The sequence below is a fragment of the Sus scrofa genome, chromosome 7, assembly GCF_054392235.1.
Source record: "Sus scrofa isolate SSC_HxYL_T2T_F1_AM1 chromosome 7, Sscrofa_HxYL_maternal_Yorkshire_Landrace_v2.0, whole genome shotgun sequence".
Classification (NCBI taxonomy): Eukaryota; Metazoa; Chordata; class Mammalia; order Artiodactyla; family Suidae; genus Sus; species Sus scrofa.
In genome coordinates, this window is record NC_139389.1 from 5201155 (window position 1) to 5226732 (window position 25578).

Here is a 25578-nt window from a genome sequence, read left to right on the forward strand (position 1 = left end):
TTCCCCACCGGTGACCACTAGTCAGTTCTCTTTATCAGTGAGTCTTCTGTGTTTGTTTTGTTTTATTCATTCATTCGTCTTATTATTCAGATCCCACACCTAAGTGAACACATACAGTACTTTTCTTCCTCCGTCGGACTTGTTTCCCTAAGCATCATGCCCTCCAAGTCCATCCATATCATTTCAAATGGCAAAATTTCATTGTTTCTTATGGCTGCGTGGTAGACCATTGGGGGGGTGTGTGTGTGAGGTGTGTGTACACAGACGTGTGTGTGTGTGTACCACGCCTTCTTCATCATTCATCTGAAAGCTCTTTTCAAGGGCAAGGTGACTGTAAGGCAATGGCGTGAGTTCCCAGGGAGTGTGGTCAGCAAAACAGAGCAGTTTAATCCTCCCAAGAGTAAAGTTCGAGGCGGGGAGGGGGTCGGAGATTGGGTTGAAGGCTCTCTGCAGGTGACTCACAAGGTCAGGTCTGTGACTGTGGTCCTCTTGCCGTGTGGGGACTCGATGGACGGGGGCAGCACTGGAGGCCGTCCCTGGGGACGGCAGGACGTGGGGGTGAGAGAGACTCTCAGCACAGTGCCGTCCAGGAGAACTTTCTGGCATGATGGGCACGCTTGCCGATGGGCTTCCTAATACAGTACTCGCCAGCCACACGTGGCCACCGAGCATTCTCGACGTGGCTGGTGTGACGGAGGAACTGAATTGCCCACTTTAGGGGCTTCCCATGTACGTGGCGGCCCGTGGGCCGGGGCGGCGGTCGTGTTGGATGGCAAGCGTGGCTGCCAGGTCTGGGGGGTGAAGTCAGAGATGCTGCACATGGGCCACTTGGGGCTGACAGGGTGGACAGAGATAAAGCGGCTTAGTTGGGTTACTGAGGAGTCTCATTTTGTGCCCCTTGGGGCATCTAGTGCACAGGGCGCATCTGGATGGAGACGCATACCCAGCAGTAAGGTGAACACATGCCTGCGGGGAGAGCCGTGGGCTGGAGATGGACGTGGGGCGGGGGGGCAGCAGCATGAGATCGGGGTTGAAATCATGAAAGTGAGTGGTGGCAGGAGACCCCCCCCCCCATCTGGCCCCAGAGTCTCGTGGACACCCTGGGGATAACATTTGCTCAGCCCGGCTCCTCGGGACTCTTCTGAGAAGCGGATGAGATACGTGTGTGGCGATGCTTGTAAACGCTTCACACCTTTGGCGGGTTTTGTAATATCTTTAGGAGTCAAGAGGAATGTGCTCCAGGTGTTATTTTCTGAACACGAAAGCTAAAGCCGTCAAATTCTGGACGTGTCGCAAGCTGGATAGTCTGTAAGGCCCTCCTGCTAAAATCCCACCAGATCCAGGATAAACAGAGGCAGATATGTCCCCAGCACGAATGTCAGGGACTCCGAGACATCTTGGAGGGCTCCCTCGAGGTGGTCACTGCCAACAAACAGACATAAAAGCCGGCGTTCTGCAGGTGCGAATACCAGTATCCGCGCAGATCACGAGACCAGTGCGGGGGCCGGGCCAAGACGGGGGAGCGGCCCCAGAGGGTCCCAGGTGAAGCCAGGGCCGTCTAGCCCCCCGGAAAGCCATGATTCCAGGCTGAGTGGTCCTCCTAGAAGCAGCTGTACTTTTTTTTTTTTTTTTTTAAGAAAAGCATTATCAATTTAAACATCCAGGCTGAATTTCTTTTTCCTGTTTTCTTTTTAGGGCCGCACCTGTGGCACATGGACGTTCCCAGGCTATGGGTCAAATCAGAGCTGCAGCTGAGGCCAGAGCCACAGCCACGCCAGATCCGAGCCGCATCTGTGACCTACACCACAGCTCACGGCAAAGTGGATCCTTAACCCACTGAATGAGGCCAGGGAACGAACCACAACCTTGTCAATACTCATCGGGTTTGTAACCCACTGAACCATGAGGGGAACTCCCTGGATGGATTTCAATCAAACACTGTCTAAGAATTTCCAAACAGCCAAGAACGTAAAACTAGCAAAATGACAGTCATCAGAGGGATGGGAGGGCAAGGTGGATGAAGTTCCCCAAGGATTTCATGTATCAGAAAACAGACACCAAGTTTGAAGATATGAGACAACTATGGGGAGTTCCCTGGTGGTCCAGTGGTTAGGATTCAGTGCTTTCACCACAGCAGCCCGGGTTCATTCCCTACTCTGAACTGAGATCCCACATCAAGCTTCTGTATGCCATGGCCAAAAAAAAAAAAAAAAAGGAAGAAACAAAACAAAATGTAAGAGACAATTATGTAGGAAATACACAAAGAAGGAAGACTAGTGTAATAATACATGATACGGAGTTCCCGTTGTGGCTCAGTGGTTAATGAACCCCAGTGGGAACCATGAGGTTGCGGGTTGGATCCCTGGCCTTGCTCAGTGGGTTAAGGATCTGGTGTTGCTGTGAGCTGTGGTGTAGGTCGCAGATGCGGCTCGGATCCCACGTTGCTGTGGCTCTCGTGTAGGCCGGCGGCTACAACTCCGATTGGACCCCTAGCCTGGGAACCTCTATATGCTGCGGGAGAGGCCCTAGAAAAGGCAATAATAATAATAATAATAATACATGATAGTAATACAGGACAATGGAAAATGGCCAAGTCAACCACACAGCAATGATGACAATAAATAAAGCTATTGGAAAAAATTTTTTAAATCACCAAATAGGAGTTCCCATTGTGGCTCGGCAGTAATGAACCTGACTCGTATCCACGAGGATGCGGGTTTCCCCCGCTGCTGTGAGCTGTGGTGTAGATCGCAGACACAGCTTAGATCCTGTGTTGCCGTGGTTGTGGTGTCGGCCAGAAGCTACAGCTCTGATTTGACCCCTAGCCCAGGAATTTCCATATGCTGTAGGCGCGGCCCCCAAAAGAAAGAAAAGACAGATGGGTCTGATGTGATGAATACAGACTTACATTTCTCCTCTCCGTCCCAGGAAGAACCTTCTGCCCCATGTTTCTGTGCAGGTGGAACTGGAGGTGTGGGAGGGTCTGGATTTTTCTCTCTCCGGATGGTCCCATCTGTGCATTTTGACCAAAAATGTTCAACTTTTTCTGATCTGTAGGGGGAAAAATGCCTGCTGTGTATATTGCTGTTTACTAAATGTCCCCTGATGGCTGCTTCAGAGCAGTCCTTAGACAGAGGCCAACACGTGGGTCTTTGCTGTCGGTGGGACCCCACCCCTATGGGGTCTTGGCTTGGCTCCTGTTTGTTGCCTTCTGCGCCCGAGGGCCCGCTCTTGAGCTTGCTGAGGTCTGCGCCCTGTTTCCACTGTAAGACGTGCGTGGTTGTAGCTCCTGAGCGGCTTCCCAGCCTCGTGTGATGTTTGTATCTGTTTGGGGCTTTGGAAAAAGGTTCCGAAATGAGGTTCACAAGATAAGAAGATGACTTGGTTAACCCTTCCCGCGAACGATGCTGGGTAGGCCCTAATGAAAGGTTGATCCTAAAGCTCTTTGTCACGTATGTACTGAGTCTGGTCTGAAAAAGTCACTGGGGCAACCACAAGTCTTTTCTCCAAGTCCATGATTTTCTTGAGGGAGTGGGGTGGATTTGGGAGCTTGGGGTTAATGATGCAAACTATTGCCTTGGGAATGGATTGGCCATGAGGTCCTGCTGTGTAGCACTGGGAACTAGGTCTAGTTGCTTACGATGGAGCATGATGATGTAAAAAAAAGAATGTATACATGTATGTGTAACTGGGTCACCTTGCTGTACAGTAGGAGAAAAATTGGATGGGGGCAATAACAATTAAAAAAATGAAGATATTTAAAAAAAAATAAGAATAGGCTACTGAGACAGAACAAAAAAAAGTCATTGGGAGTCAAAGGGTAGCCTCGGGCATGCCTTTTGTGGCTGAAAATCCCATTTCTGGCTTGTGCTGGTGGTTGGAGGATCGGGACGTGTGAGAAAATGTCAGCATTGGGTATGACGTGCCTTCCTGCCCCAAAAGGGGCGCATAAAAGCTCGGGAAACCAGAAGAGGGTCTGTCATCTTATTAAGGTGCTAATGCCAGTGTGTGTCCTGGTTTTGCTGTTGTTCTTTGTTACATAAGATGTTACGCGGGCCCGCTCTGCTTCGAAAAATTATTCTCGCAATCATTGCTGGATCTATAATTATTTCAGATAAAAAGTAAAGTTTAGGGGGGAAAAAGGTCATGGAGGGCATAGCAGCCAGAAAACTAGCTTCGTCTCAATATTTGTGATTCTCCTAGACCATGAATACAAATATTTAGACATATTTGGTGAACCCTGGGGGGTAAAGGGTCATGGCTCTGTGGTTGAAAAGTGAGGTGGAGACTTCAACTCAGTGAGTCTGTTACTATTTAAGGTTGTAAGCTTGCAACATAGAAGTCAAAAGGCCACCTTGGAAAACTAGCCGGAACTTTCTAGGTTGCCTCAAATTAAATAAACATGTGCTGCAGCATGGAACGATGTTTATAGTTGTCAGTGGGAATGGTGATTTTCATTTAAAGGGTTCTAAAGGTTTTTCAAGTTTCGTGGACGCATGAAGCATTTGGAAAATGTAGAATTTATTTGGAAAATGAATGCACAGCTGACCCTTCAACAACGGGGATGGGAACTGTGCGGGTCCACGTCTCTGGGAATATTTTTCGATAGTAAATACTTCAGGAGTTCCCGTCGTGGCACAGTGGAAACGAATCGGACTAGGAACCATGAGGTTGTGGGTTCGATCCCTGGCCTCGCTCCATGGGTTGAGGATCTGGCATTGCTGTGAGCTGTGGTGTAGGTCACAGACGTGGCTGGGATCCTGTGTTGCTGTGGCTGTGGTGTAGGCTGGTGGCTGTAGCTCTGATTCGACTCCTAGCCTGGGGACCGCCATATGCCGCAGGTGCAGCCCTAAAAAGTGAAAAAAAAAAAAAAAGTGCATACTTCATGACCCCTGGGTGGTTAAATCCCTGGATTCAGAGGAGCTGGGGATGTGGCGGACCAGCTACAAGTTATGCTCAGATTAACCCCTGAGTCGTTCAAGGGTCAACTCTAATTCCCTTAACTATGCTATGCTGCATTAACCATTGAGTGAGTCCAGCTAGTGAGAAGAGTAAATATGTGACTATTCATACATGTATTACATAGAGTGCCCTGTTCTTTTCTTTCCCTCCTTCTCTCTTGTGTGTCTGCAGTGGAAGTAGCTGATGCCCTTACTTCTCTCTAGACAGCGGTCATTGATACAATTCTGATTTTATGGGATGATATTCAGAAAATACCTATATTAAACTATCCTCTTACAATCAAATTAAGCAGCAATGAGAACTAAGAAAATGACCTTCAATAAGATGAGTCAAGAAAAAGGGAAGCCACCAATAATATTAGAATGAGAAGAACATAAGAGAAATAATAAGAGAATACGCTGAAAACCTTTCTAGCAATACATTTGAAAAGTTAAAGCCAAATCGACAAATCTCTAGAAAACACACAGTGGCTTAAAGAAAAAAAAAAGATCACTTAGATACTTCTATATGTCTAAAGGAAAATGAACAGGTAATTAAAAATACACGGGGGGAGTTCCTGTCGTGGCTCAGTGGTTAACGAATCTGACTAGGAACCATGAGGTTGTGGGTTTGATCCCTAGCCTCGCTTGGTGGGTTAAGGATCCGGCATTAGACCCCTAGCCTGGGAACCTCCATATGCCGCGGGAGCAGCCCTAGAAAAGGCAAAAAGGCAAAAATAAATAAATAAATAAAATACTTGGGGGACAGAGGAAGGCACCAAGATTGGATGATGTTACAGATAAGTTTGCCAAACTTTCAAGGAAGAGATCATTTCTTGAAAAGAAGGAGAGGAAACATTCCCTGACTTGTCATAAGAGCAAGTGTTAACCTGAAACCGAAAAACACTCTGAGATAATTGCTTGTAAATATGAAGGCAAAAGTGCTAAACCAGGGAGTTTCCGTCATGGCGCAGTGGAAACAAATCCGACTAGTATCCGTGAGGATGCAGGTTCGATACCTGGCCTCACTCAGTGGGTCAGGGATCTGGCGTTGCCGTGAGCTGTGGTGTAGGTTACAGATGTAGCTCAGATCCCGCGTTGCTGTGGCTGTGCTATTGGCCGGCAACTGTAGTTCTGATTCGACCCCTAGCCTAGGAATTTCCATATGCTAAGGATGTGGCCCTAAAAAAAAAAAAAAGCAAAATTCCAAACCGTACATTGGAAGGTTAGTGGGACACATGGCATGACCCTTTCAGGTCAGCGTTCTGCACTGTGTGTGTGTGTGTCCCCAAGTTCATAGTGTTGAAACCCTCATCCCCCATGACGGCGTTAGGAGATGAGGTCTTTGGACGCGGTGAGGTCCAGGTGGGGTCCCCAGGGTGGAGCCCCAGGATGGGCTTAGCGGCCTGATAAGAAAAAGAGACAGGACCTCGCGTGCCCTCTCCTTCTGCACACATGCTCCAAGGAAGGCTGTGTGTGAACACGGAAAACTAGAAGGAGGGCTCTTGGCAAGACCCCCCCCCCCCAAACAGGTGCCCTGATTCCTCCTTCCAGCCTCCAGGACTGCCAGGAATCAGTGTTTGCTCTTTGAAAAATCTGAAAAGCTTTTTGTTCCGTAGTCTTTTTGTTACAGCAGCTCCAACTCGCTGCGCCTGTCAAAGAAGCAGGATGCTGAGCTTCCTTTTGGGGGGCCCCAGTGTGTAATGTGCCTCCGCCTTTCCTCCGATTTCACTTGGCCATCCAGAGCTGGACGCCACCCCCCACTGAAAATGCGTGTCCGCACCTTCTTCCTTGTTTTAAAGATAGTGGTTCCACTGTGTCCCGTGAAGAATGTTGTTGGCATGGCTTTGGTGTAGACACCTCTCAGGTTGCTGGGGCTCTTTCTATTCCTGGTTGGCTGCTTGGAAAGAAAGACTCAAGAGGCAGAACAACCAGATGTAACGCATGGACCCTTTTGGCTCTGGGTTCCGATAAACCCAATGTCAAAAGACAGTCTTTGAGGCCTTGGAGGAAATGTGATGACGGATTGGGTATCAGAGGACGGTGAAGAATTATGTGAACTTAGGTGTGGTCATAAATTGGGATTGTATAAGAAAGTGGCCGTTATTATTATTGTTGCTGTTGCTGTTGTTTTACTATGGTAAAAATACAACAGAACATAGACTGTTTCAGCCATCTCACTGTGCAGGTTCTGTGACATTAAGTCTAGTCACACTATTGTGCCACCCTGGCCACCACTCGTGCTTGGAACTTTTTCATCATCCCCACCGGAAACTCTGTGCCCATTCAACACTAACTCGTTTTATCCCCTGGCCCCTGGACACCATCATTCTACCTTTTCTCTCTTTAAGAATTTGATTCCATATCAGTGATATCCTACAATATTTGTCCCTTGAAACTGGCTTATTTCACTTCGCAAAATGTCCTCCACGTTTCTCCATGTGGTAGCGTGTGTCCAAATTTCTCCTTTTGGGGTTCTCTTGTGGCACAGTGGGCTAAGGATCTGGTGGGGTCCCTGCAGTGGCTTGGGTCACTGCTGCGGCACAAGGATAATCCCTGGCCTGGGAACTTCCACCTGCCATGGGCGTGGCCAAACGTTTTTTTTCTACTTTGATACCTGGACAGGATTCCATTGTATAAAAACCACATTTTGTTTCTCCCTCGTGGCTTTGGGTTCTGTCTTTTGGCCGTTGTGAGTAATGGTGCTGTAAAGAAAATGCCCATGTTTTTTAAATTGCTTTCCACATAGTAGGGCTGCAGAAGGAGAAGAGTTGCTAGTTTTTTATTCCCATAGAACCTCAGCAGCCCACCAGCTGATAGGCGTGCAGACCCCGCCTGGCCGCCTTCGCGCTCAGCTGTGGCCATGCCTCGATGTTCCCTCTGTGCCTGTAAAACTTCATTATGTCTGGAAGGAAAGACTTGAAGAGAAAGAAGAAAAGCCGCATGTGCTCTGTGATTTACGGATGCACACGTGTGTAATAAAACTGTTAGTTTTCAAAAGGCCGAGGATTTCCAGACATTATTCATGATACGAGGTCCCTCTTGGGTGGAGGTGGGGGCGGCACTGAGGAGGAATATTGGTCCCTTTCAGGTTTTTCAGTTGGGTGCTGTTTCCTTGGTGCTTTAATATTATGCTTTGTGGCCTCCATAAATTACATATATACATACTTTTGCATGTACAGTATTACCTGATTTCCATGTATGATTACTTCTTCAGGCTGTGGCTCTTACATGTCGGCCAGAGTTCTGGCACGGGTCTGAAATTTCAGCTGGTGTGGTCTAAGGCAAAGAGGGTGGTTTTTTGGTTGTGTTTTGTTGTTGTTGTCTTTTTAGGGCCGCACCCACGGCATATGGAGGTTCCCAGGCTAGGGGTCCAATCTGAGCTGTAGCCGCCAGGCTACACCACAGCCACAGCAACACGGGATCCCAGCCACGTCTGCGACCTACACCACCACTCACAGCCATGCCAGATCCTGAACCCACTGGCGAGGCCAGAGATCAAAAACCCATGTCCTCATGGATCCTAGTTGGGTTCATTACCCCGAGCCACAGCGGGAGCTCCCTGAGGTGGGTTTTCTAAAGCAAAATTGATTAAACTTCAAGGATTGTCTATATTCTTCTGTCCTTCCTACTTGATTTGGTTTTCAAAGGACCTTTAAGAAGAAAATCATGGCACCAAGAGGATGCTGTTTGTTGTCCTTACAAACGGCAAACAGAAATAGTAGATGCCCTTGTGTAAGGTCATTGCCATTAAAAAATGTTTTCACTGGTCCTTGACATAAAACATTCGAGGAGTGATTGCCTCGGAGAACACAGCCCTGTTTTCAGTAGCTGAACCCCAAGGCTGATAATTCTCAAGACAGCGATTCCACTTTGCAAAGACTCCATCTCCTCCAGCTTAAGCAGCTCACTTCGAGGAAGCCTTAATCGGCTGTAAAGACTCATGAGTAAATCTGAATAACTCACTTTTACTCAGGAGCAAACACGCGCTCTCTGCCGAGGAGCTACGTTCTCAATATCAGCGACCAACACCGACAGCTAACATTTTTTGAGCACCTGCTCTGCCGTTGACTTTTGGTACTGGTTGTCTCACTTAATCCTCAGAAATGTCGTTATTCCCTTTTAACTGATAAATGCAGCTTTGACTAATAGCTTGCTCAGAATCACCTAAGTAATAAAAGGGGTGCTGGGATTCAAAGCCATTTGGGGAGCTTAACCCTTGGTCCACGCTCTTGACTGCTACCTCATTGTATCCACACGTGTGCCTCCTGCCCCCTCCTTTAAGAGGCCAAATGCGGGGGCTGCAAAATAGGTCCTGACCTCAGCCCTGTCTCGTGTTTCTTGAGCTGCTTGATATTTAAGGAGCCCAGTCCGCAGAGCTTGAGGGGGGGATGCTAAGCTCGTTGGAACCACTACTGTTCTGCTCTGGTGGTCTTCAGAGGCCCCTGCAGGCAGTGACCTCATTGTACTGCTGTCTTGTGTCCCCGGGAGATGCGAGCGAATGCACTGTGTAAATTCACTTAGAGGCAGAAGATTCGAGGAGAAGGGAGCGGTTCCAGGCAAAGGCCAGTGACCAGTGGCTGAGCTATGGTGGGAAGAGGAAGGAACATGGGGCCCTTGGGGCTAAGAGGTGTGAGAAGAGGTTCTGGAGACAATAAAAGGCTTGGGTGGGAGAGTTGAAAACAGGTGGGCAGCGAGCAGAGGCGCACGAGACTGAAGGGGAGACCCCAGGTCTCCTCCAAGGAGAGAGGAAAAGCAGAAGGACGTTGGGTCCTTCTAGATCCCGTGGAGGAGAATTGGGGAAAGGCACATATGAGGCAATTAGTTCCAATTCACACGGTGATAAAACGGAAGGCTTTGAACTGTGCTTCTATTTTTCTCATTTTCAGATTCCTTGTCTATCTCTTCACATCTGTCTGTGAGCACTTGCCAGGATTCTTCCTTAGTCATACACGCTGCCTCCCAGGATTTCGAAATCCCTCGTCCTTAAGGGCTACATGCAGTCTCTCCCCTTCCTAGCAAGGTCAGGCTCCCCTTCTCTCTTGGTCTCCTGCCCCCCCTTCTCTTCTTGGGTTACTGCCTGTTACTCTGTAACAACCCACCCCCCCCCCCAACACACAGAGGTTTGAAACAACATTGCTGGTACCGAGGGGTGTTACCATCTCTCAATCTTGTGAAATGACTGGATTCACCTGGGTGGCTCCCCCTGCAGGTCTCTCATGCAATTGCAGCCAGGTGGTGGCTGGGTTGGGTCATCCCAAGTCTCCACTGGTCGCACATCCAAGAACCAAGATGGCGCCTTGGTACCGTGTCTTGTCCCCCAGCGGAGGGGACGGGGAACTGACTGGACTCTCTTCTCCTTCCTCCCTTCCCTCTGTGTGCGTTCATGTACCAGACAGCCTCCTGGTTCGCTTGGACTTCCTCACAGCCTTGGGGTTTCAGGGTAGTTGCCCACGCGGTCATGATCTTTCCCCAGACACGCGATCCAAGACACCAAAGTAGGAGGAAGTTCAAAGCCAATGACCTCTCTTCAGAAGTCACTGAGCACCACTGTTGCTACTTCTTATTGGTCCAGAGAAGGTCACAGAGCCAGCCCAGGGGAGAGACACCACCCAAGGGACATGAATATGGGAAGGTGTGGTTTGGGGCTGCCTGGCCCAGCTCCCCGAAGATGAGCTAACATATTTCTTGTGTATTTGGAATGTCCTCCCCTTTCTCTACTCCCTGTAACTGAAATATCTGAAGTCACTGCTTTATCTTTTTATTTTTATTTATTTATGTATTCATTTTTCCTTTTTTAGGGCCTCAGCCACAGCATATGGAAGCACCCAGACTAGCTCTAGGGTCCAGTTGGAGCTACAGCTGCCAGCCTACCCCACAGCCACAGCAACGCCAGATCCGAGCTGCGTCTGTGACGTACACCACAGCTCACAGCAACACCGGATCCTTAACCCACCGAGCGAGGCCAGGGATCGAACCTACATCCTCATGGATCCTAGTGAGGTTCATTACCACTGAGCCCCACAACAGGAGCTCCCTGAAGTCACTGTTTTATCTCTTACTTTGCATTTGTATTTTTTCTTTCTCTTTGTTGTTTATATTAAAAGTGATTGAAAGACTTTTGAGGAATTCTCATGCGTTCTCTCAAAAGAATCTTAAGAAGATGCTTTCATTTATAGACATTAAAATGTAAGCACCCAGAGTTCCTGCTATGGCCCAGTGGGTTAAGAATCCGACTGCACTGGCTCTCATCACTGTGGAGGTGGGGGTTCGGTCCCCTGCCCGGCTGGGGTGTTGCCACAGCTGCAGCGTAAGTCACAGCCATGGCTCGGATGCAGTCTCTGGCCCGGGAACTTCCATATGCCTTGGGTGTGGCCATAAAATTTAAAAAAATTTTTTTTTAATTTAAGCGTCCAAGAAGGCTTATGAAAAAACTCTGTGACTGCTTTTTTTTTTTGTTTGTTTGTTTGTTTGAAGAAAATCTCTCTGGGACATCAGATTCAATTCACTTTTAAACCACTGATGATAACATATCAAACTTAAAAGGCAGATCGGTTTTAGAGAAAAGTGATCCCCCAGGATGCGTGGGTGTCCTTGGGTGAACTCCCCAACAATATTGCTTTTCATGCTCAGCCACTAATTAAAAAACCTGTTCTCTCGTTGGGACTGAGCTATGGTTTACTTGCTGGCTGGACCTTTTTTCTTTGTACTTATATTCAAGCTCTTAACACAAGCCAAAGCTTATTCTCTTTTCACCACTCCCTCTCCCCTCCCTTGAATCTAAAAGATCTGTGGCCCAGTCACATGGCAGCTTCAGAAATTCTTTATGTACAACCTTGTACCAATGGATGGCTTAATTTTCCCTAGCTTCTGCAGTGCCACTGAGGTCTCAAATTCTTGTAAAGAGTCACTGGGTTTTTTTGTTTGTTTGTTTTCATTTTGAAGAAGCTAAATCTGCAAAGCTTCTCTTTGGTTGACTGTTAAGAAGAGCACGTGTGGGAGAAAATGGGCTGTTGGAGGTGGCAGATACCTTGCTTTTTTTTCTACCCTCAAGCCCTGGAAAAACTGCCATCGAGGATTCGTTGGCTCCGGCAATGTCACTGCAGGGGCCATTAAGAAAAACCTCCCGGGGACCGCAGGGCAGAAGCATCCCTCGGCTCTGCGGAGGATTCGGGATCTGTGGTGGGAAGAGGGCTGCGCCTTTTTCTCTCCTACAAGGCTTATGCATCAAGCATCTGCGGCTGTTGGCGCTTCTCTCACACAGGGCTTTGTATCGCCGTCTGAAAGCTGACTCGGAAGAATGATCATCAGTACTGGGAGTTTTCCGTAATCTGTCTTCGTGCAGGGAAGAGGGTTCATCATAAAAAGCTTTTGGTCTCTGTCCTCTCCCAGTTTTTCAAACAGCCGTAGAAAATAGCGGTTTTCCCGCTGGTGATGTGTTTCCGCCTCTCTGTCCTCACGCTTGGGTTCTCCACGTGGGTTAAATTCTGACCCACCGCATGGAGGGTCCCTCCCCGCAGAGCCGTCCAGCCTTCCCTTGCTCCCAGTAGAGGGAAGACAATGGACTTGAGTTGGAGCAAGATTTTCTGGAGTCCTGTTGTGGCTCAGCCATAACAAACCCGACTGGGAACCATAAGGTTGTGGGTTCGATCCCTGGCCTCGCTCAGTGGGTTAAGGATCCAGCATTACCATGAGTTGTGGTGTAGGTCGCCGATGAGGCTCAGATCTGGCGTGGCTGTGGCTGTGGTGTAGGCCAGCAGCTGCAGCTCCGAATTGAACCCCTAGTCTGGGACCCTCCATGTGCTACAGGTTCAGCCCTGAAAAGACACACACAAAAACAAAAAGATTTTCCATGAAGCTTTACGTGAAACCCATCAATAAGACTTCCCACTGGGCGTCGGGCAAAAGCTGAGGACGCTTGGAGCTTCAGGCCCAGGCGAAAGGCACCCTGTCCCTCCACCAGGACCCCCACGGAAGGTCAGCTCAGGGCCCTCCTTGGTCTTGTCCACTGCTTGATGGTGAGAGGAGGAGCCAACGTGAGGGGGCAGAGGAGCAGGAAGGGGGGCCTTGGAGGGAACCGAGGGGCCCGGGCGGCAGAGGGTTCACGGTCATTGTGTCCTGAATTCTCTCCACTTCTCTGTGGAGCCCTCTTCCTGCCGTGGGTTCAGATGTGGGGAAGACTGAAGCCAAAGTCTGAATCACTGGCTTCCATGCATCTTGGTCAAACTGGGTATTGAACGTCTTTAAATCGAATCTAAGCATCTCACTCTTTGGGTTAAATGAAGGACCTTCATCTCAGCCCGACAGCCTAGCCAGTGCTTCTTCCCACCACCCCCTGGTCCCTCGAATAAGCCGTGGGTCCCCGCTAATCCACTTACGAATGAGGACGGGGGCGCTTTCTGGAGGTGATCCTGTGGCACTTAGGCAAGTAACGACAGTTGTCGCTCTCTCTCGTTTAATCCTATAGTGGAGTACGACAAGGAGCTCTCCCCTCGCCAGCGACACCACAAAGAGTTCAAGTTCAACCTGTCCCAGGTTCCTGAGGGCGAGGCGGTGACGGCTGCAGAATTCCGAATCTACAAGGACTGTGTTGTGGGCAGTTTTAAAAACCAAACTTTTCTTATCAGCATTTATCAAGTCTTACAGCAGCGTCAACACAGGTACGGAGGCTCGAGGAACCCGGAAGGGTGGGGCTGGGGGCTGGCCCCCGTTTCTCACCCTGTCATCCCAGCACCCCATGTGTGTCTGGGGAAGGTGGCTTGGCCTTCAAGGGCAGCCCACAAGCATGAGGAGGGAAGTGTTCCCAGTGGTGGCATTTAGCTGGCAAGAAGGTGTTTTGCTCTTAAGTTGACGATTTTCCAAAGAGTCTACTTTTCTGAAGCAAGACAGTGAATGGTATTTACTAAGCATCCTTTCCAATCAGAAAACATAGAACTTCCTGGGGATAAAATGTTTCCTGCTACTGTTTCATCTTTACCTGGAGTGATGGGGAGGGGGACATAAATTCACACATGAAAATGATAGGAGGATGCTCACCAATGCTGCTGAATCAGGGGATTCGAAGGCTCTGTTCTTGTCCATACAGTATATACATTTATGTATCATGTATATATGATAAACATGTCTTTGAATGAGAAAGGCTGTCCATGTATGTCTTAAATGTATTTTTTATCACATGAATGCAAGAGAACAATAGATTCCCCCCCCCCCACATCTCTATTATTCTTGTTTCCTGAAATGAGGCCACACTGGGTTTTTTTGGTGTGGGTTTTTGTTTTTGTTTTTTTTTTTTGTCTTTTTGTCTTTTTGCCATTTCTTGGGCCGCTCCTGTGGCATATGGAGGTTCCCAGGCTAGGGGTCTAATCTCCCTAGCCGGCCTACACCAGGGCCACAGCAACACCGGATCCAAGCCGCATCTGCGACCTATACCACAGCTCATGGCAACGCCGGATCCTTAACCCACTGAGCGAGGCCAGGGATCGAACCCGCAACCTCATGGTTCCTAGTCAGATTCGTTAACCACTGAGCCACGACAGGAACTCTGAGGCCACACTGTTTTACAAAAGAACCACAGTGAAGTGTGTTCCTGGGCCCGCCTCACAAATAAAGACAAACTTCCCAGGGGTGATTTTTAGAGACTTGGAGGGGCTGAGGGATGAAGTTCGGCAGCAGTTATTTCAATCCTACAGCACCCAGAAGACAGGCCCATGACTTTGATCTGTTGCCGGGCCCGTAGGGGTCAGCTGAGTGGTCCAGCCAGGGCAGGGGGTCCCCCTGGGACAGAGGTGGGCACTGCGCGTGCATGGCTCTCAGTGGGCAGCAGGTCGGAATTGGGCAGGTGGGATGACAGCCTGGGTATTTACAGTAAATAAGAAAGGAAGAGAATGCCGGGGGCGGAGGCCCGGGGTGGGGGGCACCCCACCTTCATGGCCTCTCTTAGCTCTGGTTCTATAAACCAAGTCCAGACTCCTCCTTTTGGTCCTGGACATCTAGTGACTTTCCAAGAAAGTCCAAAGGAATGCGTTTGGTTTCTCCTGCCCTTAGGTTATCGCGGGGAGGGCGGGGCGGGGTTCTGTCTCCAATGCACACGCTGAAACACCAAACGTGAACTTGCCCCGTGAAAGGATCGTTTGGAGAGCCCTGCCAGTGTTCGGCCCTGCTGCATATCCAGGTCCCTAACGAGGGACCAGAGAAGAAGGACACGCCAGGCTTTGGGGACACGTCATGGTGGTGGACGTGCACACTGATGGTTGCCCTGAATTCGTAGCTGGGCCGGTTAAATTATAAACAAAATATAGCCCTTGTGGTATCTTTATAACTGACCAAAATCCGTAACAGACGGGAGGGTTTCTGATGGCTGATTTTTCCCTCCCACATAAAAGAGTCTTCAAAGACTTATCTCTTCAGGGCCTCTTGTGAAAAGCAAATTATTCGTTGTTAGATTTTCATCTTTCGATCATCAGCGATGCTTGGGAACTGCTTTCGCCCTGGACGTTCAGTCTGTCTAATGATTTGTCCTCTTGTCTTTCTCTGCTGGGGCCTATTTGGCTCAGTCATTTGTTTGGAAAACATAGTTTTCTCTGTTCTGCAGGAAAAGCTCTATAGGGAAAACACGAGATTGGAGGGGTTGTGACTGTGGAATTTTTCAAAATTATTATTATTTAGGAAAAGCGAGAGCACGCGCTAGCAGACCTCTTGTAAGGTTTATGTTGAACCCCGGCCAAAACCGAACAGCTGCCTTGTGCTTAAGGTGGTTGGTGTCGTCGTTTCTCCAGGCCGTGAGCTTGGCAGACAGACTCCCAAATGGGCTCAACCTTTGCTGACGCTGTCAAAGCAGGCTTGTAACTCCTCTGCCCTCTAGGATGGAGATATTTGGTGACTGGATGTGTTTCATTTTTGTGCACAGGAAAGGGGAAGAACTGGAGAAATTGGGAGAATGTCATGCTTTTGAAGAGTTCCAGGCAGGCCGGGAGGAGATTTCTCTCTTCTTATCGGTGGGCCCGGAGCCCAGGCTGCCTGTGGTCTCCTCCTGTTCTTCCAGAGGCCTCCGCCTGGATCTGCGGGACCCCTTCTGGGGAAGGGTCCACTCTCCCCATCTGTACCGTCTAGGGGTGTCTGGACTAAAAAGGATTCTCCAGGCTTGTGAAGAAACACATTTGTCTAATGTCTAAGTGACGTTTGCAGTATTTGATGGATTAACTTAACAAATGTGTGTGTTGCATAACAGTTGGCCTCCTTGAAAATGAAAAAAAAAAAAAGAAAAAGAGGCAGGTTTTTCGATGCTGAGTCAGACTCGCGGCTGAGGCAGAAGTTCTGGGTTGGGCCTCCTGGTACAAAAGGCAGCTCCGGAAGCCTGACCCAGGGAGGGACAGAAAAGAGTTTTGGAAGATAGGCGCCTGCTGTGAACCCTGCAGAAGCCGATTCCTCTGACTCTGTTAAGACATCCCTGGACCACGTACTACATTCAGAAAGGGGATGACTGGCATGGATGGTGCTCTGAGGAAGATCAGGGAACTGTGTGACCCATCATTCCAACCTTGAGAACAAGCCTAGGGAGGGACTCTAAGTCCATGAAAGATCTGGAACAGTTTGTAGGTCAGCAACCCAACTGTGTACACAGTCCAATCAAAGTGGCACAAGGTACTTACCCTTTATCGCTTATGTTAAAAATTGACTCTGTGTTATGATGTGATGTTGATTTTTAGGATGAGTTTGGTGTTACTATCTGGTGTCATAAATTGTCGTGTTTTGATGATGACACTGGTGGAAATGGGCATTTACGTAGTGCCGAGAGTTTGGAAAAGCCCTTCTCTGTGTTGCATCGTGAGGATTTAGCCATGACCACATCAGACAGTTGGGCAGGCAGGTTACCCTTTGAGAAGGATGAAACGTGGCACATAGAGATTCTGCCAAGTCCAAGTTGTGCCCAAGCTATTGTCTGCTTTGCTTCCCAAAAGTCACCCCAGTGACATGGGGAGAGTGTTGAGATAAAGACAAAATTCCAGAAAGACATCCGCGGGTCCGTTATGGCACACTTTGTATCTTCATCTCCTTAGCTTAGCTGTGAACATCTCAAGGATACTTCTGTTTGGATGGCATGTGAGGTGGCTCTGTCGGGGGGCAAAAGTGGTTCTATTAGAATTCAGGCCCTGGTATTTTGATTTTTGAGGCCTTTCAGTGGAAAACCCCTGCAAACCTGCATTGACCTATTGGTCAATCGTGGATCTGTTGGTAGCTTTTCTAAGGAGGGCTGTGGAGGAGAAGAAAGATTGGAATAAATTTATGTGAAAGTACCTGTACTTATTCACAGTATTAGGTCTTCGGCCATTTACTTTTTTACCCTTTTCTCCTGCATCTCCTACACACTCAACTGTCTTCGTACTTGGAGGGTAAAGGCTGTTCCGATTAACTGTCCACCTTCCATTGTCCTGTATGGTAGCGTGTTGGTAGCTTTTCATAGCATGTACTCATGATCCTAATAGCACCTTGATATTAACAGTGCATTTGGAGGCCTTTAAGAATATCATTTTCATCTACATTTCTTATTTGGTTGAAGACATACTTTGGCTCTTCTGAATTCAGTTTTGTATACTGAGAAGGTCAAACAGCATCTCTTGAAAGCTAGCCAGAAATGTTTTCAGTGTCTGAAAGATGGTTCTGTTTGGTACCTGGATTGGCCACATGGGCCTCTGCTCATTTTGAAATCCAGTCTACCACGTGTGTTTTGGCAGTTGTATCACTTAGCAGTGAAGTCTAACTTCTGTGCATGTGATTTTACTTTTTTGTGTTCTATCATGCTGTCATTTTTGGAAGACGTTTAAAGTGAGAATGAATTACCAACGTTAAAATTCAGTTCCTCCTGGTATATGCAGTATCTCAATTTACTCCTGTTTGCAAACAGGCAAAGTGGGGTGTGTGTGTGTGTGTGTGTGTGTGTGTTTAAGTCTGGTTTGTATGATTCATCCTAACTCCAGAGTCTTGAAGAAGTGAAGAAATGCATCTTCTTAATACTTGTGAGGAAACTACAGGAGGTTAAGTAACTCACACATACTACTTAGCTGCTAAGAGAGCAAGAAAATGTGTTTGTCAGGTTTTTTCCCCTGAATTTTTTGGGATGATTACAGTTGGTCCTTCATAGTTGTGGGTTTCACATCTGTAGAGTCAACCAACCATGGATCAAAATATTTGAAAAAAAATTCCAAAATGCTCCAAAGAGCAAAACTTGAATTTGCTGTGTTCTGGCAACTATTCACACAGCATTTGCATTGTATTAGGTATTACAAGTAATCTAGAGATGATTTAAAATATGCAGGAGGATTGGGTGGGTTATATGCAAATACTGTGTGATTTTTATATAAACGACTTGAGCATATGCAGATTTTATTGTCCACGGAGGGTCCTGGAACCAGTCTCCCATGGATACAGAGGGATGTCTGCATGTGATTTTTTCCCCTTTACAGTGTTAATGCGATATACTACATTAAATGGTTCTCAAGTGTTAACCAACCTCACACCCCTGGATCAAACCCAACTTGTGGGAGTTCCCCTTGTGGCTCAGCAGAAGCAAATCTGACTAGCATCAATGAGGATGCAGGTTTGATCCCTGGCCTCGCTCAGTGGGTTAAGGTACTGGAATTGCTATGAGCTGTGCTGTAGGTTGCAGACATGGCTCTGATCTGGCATTGCTGTGGTTGTGGAGTAGGCCAGCAGCTACAGCTCCAATTCGACCCCTAGCCTGGGAACCTCCATATGCCACATGTGCGGTCCCAAAAAGACACACACACACACACCCCAACTTGTGATTTATTATCCTTTTTATATAAGGCTAGATTTAGATTCTAAGATCATGTCTGAAGATGCTATTATCTGGATCACTTGTGGGTCTGTTTCCATTATCTGTTTGTTCTCTTGATTTTTCCTTTGTTCAGTTTGACTTCCTGCCATGCCTGATACTTTTTAAAAATTATGTTCTGAACATTATGAAAAACAGTTCTAGATAGTGGTATCTCCTTCCGGGCTGGATTTCATTTTCTTGCAGAAGGCAGGCAGATTACCTTGTCTTTTGCATCAAAGAGGCTGGATTTCCGGATGTGTTAAGCGTCTCTGTTTCTGGTTCTCTATTTCTCTTGCAATTTAGCTCTTTAGGGGTCTCAGATGAAGGTCTATGTTGTTTATCAGAAGTTCCATTCCTTGGCAGACTCTGACCTCGAATTTTTAACTCCCCAGCAGTTCGAGACTGCCAAAAACTCTGCTTTGCTTCTTTATCCTCTAAGCGGTTTCTTTCTGCTTGTTTTCTCAGCTTCCTACCCCCTGCAAACACAGCCTAATATTTGGCAGATATCTCAAGTGGAAATACTGGAGATCATGGCAGCCAGGACTTGAGGAGCCAAGGTCTTGGAGGAGGTGAACCCAAACTTCTATGAGCTCACTTTTATGAGCTCACTTCTCTGCAGCCCCTTTCCTTTGGGACCTTAGTCCTTCAAGTCATAACTTTCTGAAGCTCCAGTTTTTGTCCCTAGCCAGCGACACTGCTCTACGTTCTAGGCTGCTCTTCCTTTCTGTTTGACATCCTTGCGTCATGCTCAGAATTACCAAATGCCCTGAAATGAACAAGCCACAGCAAACACAAAGTTCACCTCAATGCATTTCTCTTCTCTCTGAGATCTTGATCCATCCGGTGTTGCCTTTCTAGGTTGCTCTAAGATGGCTTCAATCAGGTTTGTTTTTTCAGTCGTTCTCAGTGTGCGTGTTAGTTTGATACATCATAGCCAGAAGCATACGTCGCTGAAGTATCGTATTTTTATTATTTTTATTTGGAAATCTTTATAATGAACTCCCACAAATGTTGATGTTTGAGTCATTAACCAAACAGTATAGTTCTGCAAACAAGAGCTGAACCCAGCAGTTGAGCCAGTTCCAGGATCTAGGAGAGCAGTTTTCTTAGAAAAGCAGTTCTTAGAGCCGGACTCTCAGGGGCCAGTCGCTCTATGAATTCTGTTGGGTATTCCTCGCTGCCTACCCAAGGGAAGTTCCATGAACTCTTATCTCCACTGGCATGAAAGTGAGACACCTGAGACCATTTTCTTTTATGAAGAGAAGGGCAAATTTGAGAAAGCCAGGATGGGTGAACCCGATTGTTCTTTGGGCAGAGGAAAATCAAAGCCTTTTATCACCCTGCCCAGCCACACCTATTTGCTGTGTCTGGCTTTCACAGGTCTGATCCCTAGGGACTCCTGAAACCGGACTGCTGGCTTGATAATCTCTGGCGCAGTCAGTGGGGTCCCCAGGCCTGTCCTGACCTTTTCGGGATTTGTTCCTTTGCCCCTGAAAAGAGGGTGATGTAACTCTGACCCACAGCTCCTGTTATGTAACTGGTTCATTTCGTCTTCTTAGTCAAGAGCATATTCTTTAGACTTAGAATGATCTGCCTGGAGTTTTAAAAAAGAAGAGGAAGATTCTAGAAGCTACTAAACCTTCTTCCTCAGCCTGTCTACGTTCTGTTCTTTGCAAAGGCTCAGGGTAGCTGAGAAGGTTAGAGAGGAATGAATGTGATCATAAAAAATTGTATACACTCAACACCTGTGCCAGGCTTTGGAAGGGGGGAGCGTCAGGGTGAGGGGGCAGGAGGCACTGTTGGCTGGGAACTGTTTATCCATTTGGTGAATGTGGAAGAGAAAAGAAAACAGGTGGCTGTTTCTGGAAACCACGCCTTCTATGTCATTCATTCCAGAAAAGGGTGGCTTTGCTGGCCGGCATCTTCTCACCAGGATGTCCAGCGTTGTGAGAGGCAGGCCGTGAAAGTGGTTAAGAGTCTTTTGTTTGTTCTTTCCGTGTTTTTTGTCTTTTCAGGGTTGCACCCATGGCATATGGAGGTTCCCAGGCTAGGGGTTGAATCAGAGCTGCAGCCGCCAGCCTACACCACAGCAACACAGCAACGCAGGACCCAAACTGCGTTTGCAACCTACACCACATCTCAGGGCAACGCCAGCTCCTTAACCTCCTGAGAGAGGCCCAGGATCGAACCTGGGTCCTCACGGATGCTAGTCAGATTCTTTCCACTGAGCCATGACGGGAACTCCTGTTATTTCTTTTAAAATCACAAATTAACAGTATTTTGGCTGTTTTATTGCCCCATATTGGGCAAGCACGTGAATGTCGGGTTGGTGATGAGAACTAAAACATAAGATTTGCACATGGCTTGTTTAAAGGGGGACAGAAACCCCTTCATCTGTGCTTGACCACTACGAGTACACACCCCAGTGTGTGGGAACGTTGTTGTGTTTATGAAGCCGAAGACGACAGGCTAGCAGCCATGAATTTGCATACAGTAGTCTTCCGCCTTCCCCACTCTCCCTGTCGGGGGGGACACATAAAAGGAAGCTTTCCGATCAGACTTCTGCTTCAGAGTTGATCTTACCTGTGATTCTGATTATCAGTCCCAGGGTTCCCATCGCGGCTCAGCAGGTTTAAGAACCCGACTAGGAGTTCCCATCATGGCGCAGCAGAAACAAACCTGACTAGGAACCATGAGATTGAGGGTTCGATCCCTGGCCTCGCTCAGTGGGTTAAGGATCCAGTGTTGCCGTGAGCTGTGGTGTAGGTTGCAGACATGGCTTAGATCTTGTGTTGCTGAGGCTCTGATGTAGGCCGGCAGCTGCAGCTCCAATTTGACCCCTAGCCTGGGAACCTCCATATGCTGCAGGGCAGGTGCAGCCCTAAAAAGAGAAGAAAAATTTTTAAAAAGAGAAAAGTAAAAATCCTTGCCTTGATTTTCTAAAATGATTGATTTTTGACCCCCATCCTATTGGAAAATGGTACTTTCCTTCTGGTAGGTGGCCCCTCCACGTAGGAATGCCGTTTTCTATCTTTGTTTATCATTAAATCCAGACACGTCAACGGCAAAGGCCTCTATTACAATGAAACAAACAGGACCACGGAGTCACCTTATCAACTTTTTCATAAATCTCCTTTCTTCAAACTTAAAAATTCCATTTTTATCAAGGACATTTTTCCCCAGTAAAATAGTGGGAAAGCGCTGTTACACCTTCTCCAGGGCAGTGAGACTCAGTGGGTGTCACTTGTCAGGAAAGGTCAGCCACTGGGCCTGCAGGAGCTCAGACGCCCTGGCCCTTCTCCAAGGCAAAGAAGAAAAAGACCTACTGTGTGCTTGTGGCACCTGCTGCCTCTTGGCCGGACGGAGCATTACCAGGAGGGGCTGGTGCCTTGAAGGCTGGGTGGTGGGGGGACCATACAGGGTTGACCTTATTCACAAGCATCATGTCTACAAGTCCTGAAAGCGGCCTGCCAGCCAGCCAGCCAGTCAATTCTAGCCCCGGGGTGAATTTTGGAAAGTTTCTAGAAATCTCGTCAGGCTTAGTAGTCATTAAGAACTTGATTTGGGAGTTCCCGTCGTGGCTCAGTGGTTAATGAATCCGACTAGGAACCATGAGGTTGCGGGTTCGATCCCTGGCCTTGCTCAGTGGGTTAAGGAGCTGGCATTGCCATGAGCTATGGTGTAGGTCGCAGACACGGCTCGAATCCTTCGTTGCTGTGGCTGTGGTGTAGGCCAGCAGCTACAGCTCCAATTCAACCTCTAGCCTGGGAACCTCCATATGCCAAGGGAGCGGCCCTAGAAAGACAAAAAAAAACAAACAAACAAACTTGATTTGCTCAGGCTGATGGAGATACGAGGAAACTCATGCCCTCGAGGGGAAAAACACTGAGAAATAACATTGCTGTGTCTTTGAGGCTGGGACACGTTTTCATCATGAAACAAACACCGGGCCTCTGTGTTGGGTGAGAACAAAATAGGCAGTAAATTCATTCAGAATGGTCTCTCTCTCGTTTCAGGATTTTCTTTCATGATATTTGAACTGGAATGTGTCAAATATCATGTAAATAATCCAGTCGAGGGGGTCGCGTGGGCCTGGCCTCAGGATCCTCTGTCCCCTGGCAGCCTGTCCTTTAGACGGACACACAGACCTTGACTCTGCTGGAGGGGTTTTTTTTTTTTTTCTTCTTCTTTTTTTTTTTATTTGGTCTTTTTAGGGCTGCACCCATGGCATATGGAAGCTCCCAGGCTAGGGGTCAAATCAGAGCTCCAGCTGCCGGCCTACACCACAGCCGCAGCCACGCCAGATCCGAGCCGCGTCTGTGACCTACACACCACAGCTCATGGCAACACTGGATCCTTAACCCACTGAGCGAGGCCAGGGATCGAACCCACATCCTCATGGATCCTAGTTGGGTTCTTTACCACTGAGCCACAATGGGAACTCCTGGAATGGGTTTAGAAGGGAGTCCCTCTTGCTCACATAGCAGAACCAGGTGTATCTTGTTTGAGACAGTGCTCTGATAGAGTCAGCAGCCTAAGAAGGTCATGTGTCACTGAGGAAAAGGAACAGCCCAGACCCGTTTGAGTGACTTCCCATCATGTCTCTTAAATACCTGAGTCACTGGCAGCATTGAAGTGAGGTCCCTCCCCAGAGCTGTCGTTCTTTTGGAAAGTTCCTCACCCCTGCTGAGTGGCTGTGTGAGTCTGCCTCGGTGGTGGGCTCTGTCTAGACAGAGGGCGGGGGGCTTGGGAGGAGGAGGAGGGTGAGACTGGGGAGGCCACCAGAGTCCCAGCAGCAGGCTTTAGGCATCCGGGGTCCCTCCTGCGTGCCCTTTCACCCCTTCCTACTCTGACCCTGATGAGTCTTCGCTGGGCATTGACTACCTCTGCCCGACACGTTTTACCAGATTCTTTTTTATTGAAATCTACTTGATGTGCAGTATTGTGTGTGTTTCAGGAGCACAGCAAAAGGGCTTGGTTATACAGACGCATCTGTTCTTTCTCAGTCTTTTCCGTTATGGTTTATTATGAGGTAGTAATAACACCCTGTGCTGTAGGGTAGGTCCTTGTTGTTTCTCTCTGTTATGTACAGTAATGTGCACCTGTTAACCGCGGACTCCCAGCATCCCTCTCCACCTTTTGCCTTTGGTATAACCATAAGACGGTCCTCTATGTCTGTGACTCTGTTTCTTATTTTGTAAGTAAGTCCATTTGTATCATTTTTTTTTAGATTCCACAAATAAGTGCTATCACATGATGTTTGTCTGCCCTATGCTTTCCTTGACTCTACTTCTTAGAGCTGTGGTGGCTGAGAGCCTGGGCTCTGGTTTCAAGTGCTGGTCACTCCACTGAATACTTGTGTGACCTTAGCATTCCTACCCTCTCCAGGCCCCATGCCCTCAGCTGTAGAAGACACCCATAATCAGGACACGGGACCTGCCTCCCGGGCTTCTCGGGGAGCAGAGGGAGACTCTGGGCGGGGGCCCACAGAGGACGTATTGGTTGGTCCAGTTATTTTAAGCCTCCATCACCTCCCTTCCAAGGGACCTGAGCATCCGAGGTTCAAGCAGCTGAACTTGAGCCTGCCCCAGTGCCCTGAGCCCCGAGCCTTTCACCTGTCCAGGCTCAGCTACCACCCTGCCAGTTCCATGGACCCCTCACCCGGGTCCCTGGAGCGGCATCGTCCCTACTGTACAACCGCCACAGAGTGGCTGAAAGGCACCACGAGTTCTTGGGCCCCCCGCGTGATGCCCGAGCCCTCAGGGTGGAAACCTGGGCTCCCGCGTCCTCCACAGCCCGCCCACCCTGGGACGTCACTTCTTCCCGGTCGTGGGGAGGAATCTGCCCCTGAGCCCCGGGGTTAGCTTTCGCCTCCTCTTCCCTCTTTAAGCCACGCCTTTCTCCTTCCCTCTGCTTTCTCGCCCCCATTTTCCGATGAGGACCCTGGGTTCCATCCCCCACTTCCTCTTGGAACAGACCCCCCGTTCCTTTAGCCTAAACTCTACTCTGTAAAAATAAAAGCCCGTTCCAGCGATTTCCACCTGCGCTACCACGCGCACATCTTGAGCGGTGTCTTCCTGCATCCCTGAAACTGTCTGTGCCCTTGGCCCATCCAGGCTTAGCGGGGACCAGTGCCCCTCGGCCGCAGCCCCCACCCGAACCCTCCTGCCCGCCCGGGCAGCCCAGTGCTGCTCTGACGTTCCCTCTGCCTTTTCATTCTAGAAGCTGCCCCCCCTCCCCCCGGAGAAGTGTGTCTTGGGCCTCCTTCGGGTCCAGGCTGCTCTTCCCACGTTGCTGTGCGGGGCGTCCGTTGTTTCTGGACAGAGGCCGTCCCCGACCTTCCGGGAGAGAGTAGATGTCTTTTCACATCCTCACTTCAAAGCCTTGGACTCGCTGTCCCCTCTCGCTGTTTTCCGCGAACACCCCCTGTCTGCCTGCTCACAGCCACCTCGGGGCTGGGGGCTAATTTGTCAACAGGGGGTGTGACACCCACGTGGGGGGCAGCGCTTTCAAGACGGCACGCCTGGACGTGACCCCCCGCAGACGCCGTCCTGCAGCTGAGTAAACGGCTTGGAGCCGCACCTCCTGCTTTAAGCTCGGAAAAGATGACAATAGCGTGTCCTTCGAACCCTGAGCCATGTAAACAGGAACAGTGTCCCCTCTGAGAAACGGAACATTTTTTTTACACTCAGATGTTTCGCCAGCCTCGAACACAGTGGACGGAACAGGGGTACCTTGTATTCACTGGTTACAGGTTGTCTTTCCTGATGATCTCAAAAGGCTGTAAGTCTCGTGGAAAACTCT

At 48.6% G+C, this 25578-nt stretch overlaps 1 protein-coding gene across 1 annotated transcript in view; it reads left to right on the forward strand.

The window, feature by feature from the left end:
* The window catches only part of BMP6 (bone morphogenetic protein 6), a 150218-nt gene that overhangs the window by 111462 nt on the left and 13178 nt on the right, over positions 1-25578 (forward strand). The window contains 1 exon segment of the mRNA NM_001168001.1: positions 13408-13600. Within this exon segment, the coding sequence (NP_001161473.1) occupies positions 13408-13600 (193 nt within the window).